General features: G+C 42.7%; 1 protein-coding gene across 1 annotated transcript; it reads left to right on the plus strand.

The window, feature by feature from the left end:
• Positions 1-1,480: 1,480 nt before the first annotated feature.
• On the plus strand, positions 1,481-2,910 carry LOC311141863 (prolactin-releasing peptide receptor-like; the record flags this gene model as incomplete). Its single annotated transcript, XM_084177360.1, has 2 exons — positions 1,481-1,947; positions 2,274-2,910. The coding sequence occupies 2 exons, from the start codon at positions 1,481-1,483 to the stop codon at positions 2,908-2,910; spliced, it is 1,104 nt and encodes a 367-aa protein (XP_084033486.1).
• Between the last annotated feature and the right edge of the window lie 4,894 nt (positions 2,911-7,804).

Raw genomic sequence — 7,804 nt, forward strand, 5'->3', positions numbered from 1 at the left:
GACCATACGTTTCTTAGAGCTTGGTGAGAGCGTGGTTGTCCTATGGTTATTTTGCATACAACCTTCCCACAACTTTCTGGGAATGATGCAGGATAGTTACTTGGCTTTGGAACATTCTCAGTACATTTAAGAAACTTGACAAATAAACATTATTTTCTTGGTATTTCATTACTTTAACAGAACTTTTCCTAAAAGCTCAAACATGGTTACATTTAATTTCAATTTTGGCAATGCTCTAGGAACGTTCTCCAACTGGTTTGACATTGGGAATGTTCTCAAATAGTTCAGAGAACGTTAAGAAACAATGTTTTTCTGTGGGAATTTCAATACTTCAGCATAAGGTTTTCTACAGGTTTCCTCTTGGTTCTATTTAAAGTAATGTTCTCAAATTGTTCTGAGAACGTTAAGAAAACTGTCCATAAAAACCACAAGAAACTTAAGTCATGATCAGAGAACGTTCTAAGAATGTATTTAAAAACATGTACATTCCGTTCTCAGCATCAACAAAACCCTCTATCTTGTTAAGTGTGTTCAGGTGTGTTGGCCTCGCCCACTAATTGTCCACACCTGATCTTAATGAGTGCTTGTTTCCTTTGAAATGGGGTCTATTTGAATAGACTGAAATGAACAGCTTCGTATGCATAAAAAAGCATGGCATGCTAGCTCTATCCTGGTAGCGCAGTGAACTAATTCCATGGACAGAGAACATAAGATTATAGGTTTGATTCTCACTGATGCCGTGTCACAATAAAAAAAGAAATGTGTTTGCATGATTAATGCCTGAGGAAATAAATGTCCATGTGTCCTATCTGTGCTTGGAGTTCAAAAAAGTTAACCCAATATAAGGTAGCAGTGTTATTAAAAGTCTTGAAACATTCAGTGAAAGTTTTAAAGAAATGTTCACTTCTGTTATCAGAACATTTAAAAAACGTCCAGTTTTACAGGTCAGGAAACATATGGCTTCGTTCCCACAACCAATGTGAAACCAAAAAGATATGTTCCCACAACTTCCAAGGAACCAAATGCGTTAGCTGGTTGATGTGCTGTGTAAATATGCTTAATGCATTTTATGCACTCTAGATGCCAAAGGGCATTATTGGATTCCAACCCAACTGTTTTGTTAATAGAAATGTTAATGAGAAGAGTTTTGCTGAGGGGTTTATATAATACATTACATTCTGATGAAGTTATTCAGTGGAATCTAGTATCATCCAGAACAATCAGTCCAATCAAGGGATACAGGTAACACAGACCTCAAAGAGATATGCTCATTGTCACCACAGTGCTATAATAGAAACAGGCATTTAGGTTAAGGTATTTTGTTTGGAAATGAAGAATTTGAATAGACTTGACACGACCTTATCAGAATCCACTGAGCCCAACAGAAACAAGTGGACTGATAAGCTAAGTCTTCCTTTTTCTATCATCTCTCTAGGCACCTCTGGCCCTTTCTCCAGTGTGACGTGCTTGACCTGCTAAGATGGAGGGCAGTGGCAGTGGGTGGGCTGTAGATCTGGCCTCCCCTGGGCCGTGTGTGGCTGGCATGGAGGGGAACACCAGCGGTCAGGTGTTTGAGGTGGCGCTGCAGAACGGCTCCTCGTCCAAACGCAGCCCTCAGTTTGTGGGGGTTGAGCTGCCGCAATCCTTCAAGCTACTCATCATCCCCTGCTACGCCCTGGTGGTGCTGATCGGGGTGTTCGGCAACTACCTGCTGCTCTACGTCATCTGCCACACCCGCAAGATGCACAATGTCACCAACTTCTTCATAGGAAACCTGGCCTTCTCCGACATGCTGATGTGTGCCACATGCATCCCCTTCACTTTGGCCTATGCCTTCAACCCCCGTGGCTGGGTGTTTGGGAGGTTCATGTGCTACCTGGTTTACCTCATCCAGCCAGTGACTGTCTACGTGTCTGTTTTTACTCTCACTGCTATTGGTGTTGACAGGTAAGCCTTGGTCGAGGTGGCCTTAACTATCGTACAATCTAAGTCTGACTAGTCAAAAGGTTTTGAGTTCGGGTAGAATGAGCACATTTCTACTACATTTCTATGTAAGCTTCTATCGTATTACGTAATTACATTTCCGCCACAGGTTTGATCACCTCAATAACAGGAAATCCAATAATCTACAGCAACAGTACAAGCATGTGATATCAGGACGACACAGTGCAACAGTGCAATTACTGTCAGATCAAAAAGCAAAAACATACCAAATCCCACTTTTTCCATGCTTGTAAATGAGATGTTATGTATGTTTTCTCCCCTGTTCCTAGGTATTATGCCACAGTGCACCCTCTGAAGAAGCGGATCTCAGTACTGGCGTGTACCTACCTCCTATCTGGGATCTGGCTGCTCTCCTGTGGGCTTGTGGCCCCGGCTGTAGCCCACACTTATCATGTGGAGTTCAAGAATGAGGGCTTCACCATCTGTGAGGAGTTCTGGATGGGCAAAGAGAAAGAGAGGTTGGCCTACGCCTACAGCACACTCTTCATGACCTACGTCCTTCCTCTGTCTGCCCTCTGCATCTCTTACCTCTGCATCTCTGTCAAGCTGCGTAACTGTGTGGTGCCTGGCCACCGCACCAAGAGCCAGGCCGAGGCCCAGCAAACCCGCAAGCGCAAGACCTTCCGTCTGGTCACCCTGGTAGTGGCGGCCTTCGGCGTGTGTTGGATGCCCATCAGTGTGTTCAACGTGCTGCGGGACATTGACATTGACCTGATTGACAAGCGCTGCTTCCTGCTCATCCAACTGCTGTGCCACCTGTGTGCCATGAGCTCCTCCTGCTGTAACCCTTTCCTGTACGCCTGGCTGCATGACCGCTTTCGCGCCGAACTGCGCAAGATGTTCACCTGCCACCGCCGCATCGGCATCCCTGCCAACAACTGTGCCACAAACAGCGTGGTGCTGTGAACCACTTCATCCCACGCTCCCACCTTTCACTGGATGTGTTCAGAGAATGTCCTGAGGTATTTGGTCTTGAAACTAGATTTTCTGTCAGGTTTTGCGCAAGTACTGCATAAGATAAGACTGTCAAATGATTACATTAATTCTACAATTAAGCTTGAAGAATATTTTGTGAATAGCACATTGTTGTGTATATTATGTATATTTCTACATGATTAAGTGGTTGTTCGGTGCAATAAACTATGCCACAAACAAGACTGCTGCAAAAATGTGTCCTGCATTAGAAGTTTTCATAGACGTTGAAATATCAGAAGTTTGTTGAGCAAGATATGGTCATCTTCTGTATGTACATGTACATGCTGTTTACTAAGAAATGTCTTTATTGTACAGTTTATTCCCATATGATACAAACACAGTGATGGTTTAATAATATATGCTTTGTTTGGTGTATACTTGAATTCTACAACCTCAAGGCTGTGACTGACAGGTGATGCTCATTACCACATGGGAACACAGCTACCAACCTCAGAAGTGGTCCTGGCTTGGTGACAAAGATGATAGCTTTCATCTCTCAACCAGTAATACAAAATGAAACACATTATTTGGTAATTCAAGAAAGATTGTAATTGATTCCATTTAACCTGGTTTCCATTTTTGATCAGTTGCAAGGTTAAAATACTCCTCAGTATAGCAGTTTTAGTTTTAATGTGACCGCATTGATGATGTTGCTTCATGCATGTTACATCTTTGTGAATGTAATTTGAAGTATGGATTCTTTATTTCCCATATTGATGTGATGATTTTTGTATTTAAATATATAAAGAGAAGAATAGGTTAGGATTCATCACCCAAATCAAGTTATTAAAATGCAGACCAGAAAAAAGAGACAGCTGTCTGGAAAATATTATTGTCTGGTAAAGCAAGTCTACAGTTGGTATGAAAGAGCAGTCAAACATAATTCATTTATTATGATATTAATGCAAATTTTCAGTTAATCAAACATCTGTGTTTCAATAAGAAATGGGCCTGTGAGTTAACTCCTGAATAACATTTGAAAGAGAGAAGATTGAAGAAGAGAATAATTGTTGCCATGGTCACATACACATTCAAGACTCCTGTTTTTCTCTCAGGTTGGTTATGACGTTTTCAATGATGTACACTGTATATACAAAAGCATGTGGACACCCCTACAAATTAGTGGATTCGGCTATTTCAGCCACACCCGTTGCTGACAGGTGTATAAAATTGAGAACACAGCCATGCAATCTCCATAGACAAACATTGGCAGTAGAATGGCCAGTACTGAAGAGCTCAGTGACTTTCAAAGTGCCACCTTTCCAACAAGTCAGTTTGTCAAATTTCTGCGCTGCTAGAGCTGCCCCGGTCAACTGTAAGTGCTGTTATTGTGAAGTGGAAATGTCTAGGAGCAACAACGGCTCAGCCGCAAAGTGGTAGGCCACACAAGCTCACAGAACGGGACCTCTGAGTGCTGAAGTACGCAATAATTGTCTGTCCTCGGTTGCAACACTCACTACCGAGTTCCAAACTGCCTCTAGAAGCAACGTCAGCACAATAACTGTTAGTCGGGAGCTTCATGAAATGGGTTTCCATGGCCGAGCAGCCACACACAAGCCTAAGATCACCATGTGCAATGCCATACGCCGATGGAGTGGTGTAGCTCGCCGCCATTGGACTCTGGAGCAGTGGAATCACGCTTCACCATCTGGCAGTCCGATGGACGAATCTGGGTTTAGCGGATGCCAGGAGAACGCTACCTGCCCGAATGCACAGTGCCAACTGTAAAGTTTGGTGGAGGAGGAATAATGGTCTGGGGCTGTTTTTCATGGTTCAGGCTAGGCCCCTTAGTTCCAGTGAAGGGAAATCTTAACACTACAGCATACAATGACATTCTAGACAGTTTTGTGCTTCCAACTTTGTGGCAACAGTTTGGGGAAGGCCCTTTCCTGTTTCAGCATGACAATGCCCCCATGCACAAAGCGAGGTCCATACAGAAATGGTTTGTCGAGATCGGTGTGGAGGAACTTGACTGGCCTGCACAGAGCCCTGACCTCAACCCCATCGAACACCTTTGGGATGAATTGGAACGCCCACTGTGAGCCAGGCCCAATCACCCAACATCAGAAGAGTGGTGGCTGTTATAGCAGCAAAGGGGGGACCAACTCCATATTAATGTCCATGATATTTTGAATGAGATGTTCAATGAGGTGTCCACATACTTTTGATCTTGTTGTGTACTTTCAGACACCAACACATACAGTGGGGAACAAAAGTATTTAGTCAGCCACCAATTGTGCAAGTTCTCCCACTTAAAAAGATGAGAGGCCTGTAATTTTCATCATAGGTACACGCCAACTATGACAGACAAATTGAGAATTTTTTTCTCCAAAAAATCACATTGTAGGAATTTTTATGAATTTATTTGCAAATTATGGTGGAAAATAAGTATTTGGTCACCTACAAACAAGCAAGATTTCTGGCTCTCACAGACCTGTAACTTCTTCTTTAAGAGGCTCCTCTGTCCTCCACTCGTTACCTGTATTAATGGCACCTGTTTGAACTTGTTATCAGTATAAAAGACACCTGTCCACAACCTCAAACAGTCACACTCCAAACTCCACTATGGCCAAGACCAAAGAGCTGTCAAAGGACACCAGAAACAAAATTATAGACCTGCACCAGGCTGGGAAGACTGAATCTGCAATAGGTAAGCAGCTTGGTTTGAAGAAATCAACTGTGGGAGCAATTATTAGGAAATGGAAGACATACAACACCACTGATAATCTCCCTCGATCTAGGGCTCCACGCAAGATCTCACCCCGTGGAGTCAAAATGATCACAAGAACGGTGAGCAAAAATCCCAGAACCACACGGGGGGACCTAGTGAATGACCTGCAGAGAGCTGGGACCAAAGTAACAAAGCCTACCATCAGTAACACACTATGCCGCCAGGGACTCAAATCCTGCAGTGCCAGACGTGTCCCCCTGCTTAAGCCAGTACATGTCCAGGCCCGTCTGAAGTTTGCTAGAGTGCATTTGGATGATCCAGAAGAGGATCGGGAGAATGTCAGATGAAACCAAAATAGAACTTTTTGGTAAAAACTCAACTCGTCGTGTTTGGAGGACAAAGAATGCTGAGTTGCATCCAAAGAACACCATACCTACTGTGAAGCATTGGGGGTGGAAACATCATGCTTTGGGGCTGTTTTTCTGCAAAGGGACCAGGACGACTGATCCGTGTAAAGGAAAGAATGAATGGGGCCATGTATCGTGAGATTTTGAGTGAAAACCTCCTTCCATCAGCAAGGGCATTGAAGATGAAAAGTGGCTGGGTCTTTCAGCATGACAATGATCCCAAACACACCGCCCGGGCAACGAAGGCGTGGCTTCGTAAGAAGCATTTCAAGGTCCTGGAGTGGCCTAGCCAGTCTCCAGATCTCAACCCCATAGAAAATCTTTGGAGGGAGTTGAAAGTCCGTGTTGCCCAGCGACAGCCCCAAAACATCACTGCTCTAGAGGAGATCTGCATGGAGGAATGGGCCAAAATACCAGCAACAGTGCGTGAAAACCTTGTGAAGACTTACAGAAAATGTTTGACCTGTGTCATTGCCAACAAAGGGTACATAACAAAGTATTGAGAAACTTTTGTTATTGACCAAATACTTATTTTCCACCATAATTTGCAAATAAATTCATTAAAAATCCTACAAATGTGATTTTCTGGATTTTTTCTCTCGCATTTTGTCTGTCATAGTTGACGTGTACCTATGATGAAAATTACAGGCCTCTCTCATATTTTTAAGTGGGAGAACTTGCACAATTGGTGGCTGACTAAATACTTTTTTCCCCCACTGTAGGTGAGAAACCATGGTAATGAGGTCTCTGACCCACAGATGGAGCTGACAAGAATTCACAATAAATAACAACCACAAACCTGTGAATTGAGAGTCCCTCACCATCTCAGGAGCAATGGTCCAAACAAATACATGTGGTGCAAGCTTTCTCGTTAAATGTTGAAGTTGTACAAACCAGACTGCAGACACTGACAGCACATTTACCTTCAATATACTCTCGAGCAGGGGTTCCCAAACATTTTCACTCTGGCCCCCCTTCCAGCATTGGGCAACAGCCCTCACGCAACACGTCTATTTCTATGGGCACAAGCACTTTTCACGACACAAAATATTCACACCCCTCTTGTTGGCGGATTAAACATTTTGCAGTTTTAAAGCTAATTTTCTTTCAATTCTATACATTTTGCCATGTCTAATGTGTATTCATGTGATATGAGTGACTCAAACATTACAACAAAATCTTTGGGCTAAAAAACCTAACAAAAAAAAAAAAACAGCTGACATGGGCTGGTGGATCTGGACATTTCTGTCAAGTTATAAATAGTGCTAAGGTATGCATTGACTGACATGGCAAGAGAAACTGATGATGCACTACCCAATTTCAAAATTGCCCCTTGTGCATTCTATGATTACAACTTTCAAGAGTAAGTTTAAAGCCGGACTGAGGTCCTGATGTATTATGTATTTTTTTAAACACGCCCCCCTTGAGCCCCACTGTTTGGGAACCACTGCTCTAAAGGTCAGGCAAGACAAAGTTATCACAGATTATGTTTGACCTTTTCCTTCAGAATGTGTATTCTATTACTTTTTATTATTTTTACTAATAACCTCTGAGAAAGGTATAGGTAGTGATGCATTTATTGAACCCAAGCATATATTTCTTGCACATACATTAATTTCTCAGTTAATAAAAAAAAGTCTACGTCGGTGGAACATAAGACCTACAGCTAGTATTATACGTCTATTAAGTCTATTATATTATAAGTCTTTAAGCTGCCTCTAATAGCATACATGACAAAACATTTCAG

This window comes from Coregonus lavaretus, assembly GCF_964263955.1.
Source record: "Coregonus lavaretus genome assembly, chromosome: 14".
NCBI lineage: Eukaryota > Metazoa > Chordata > Actinopteri > Salmoniformes > Salmonidae > Coregonus > Coregonus lavaretus.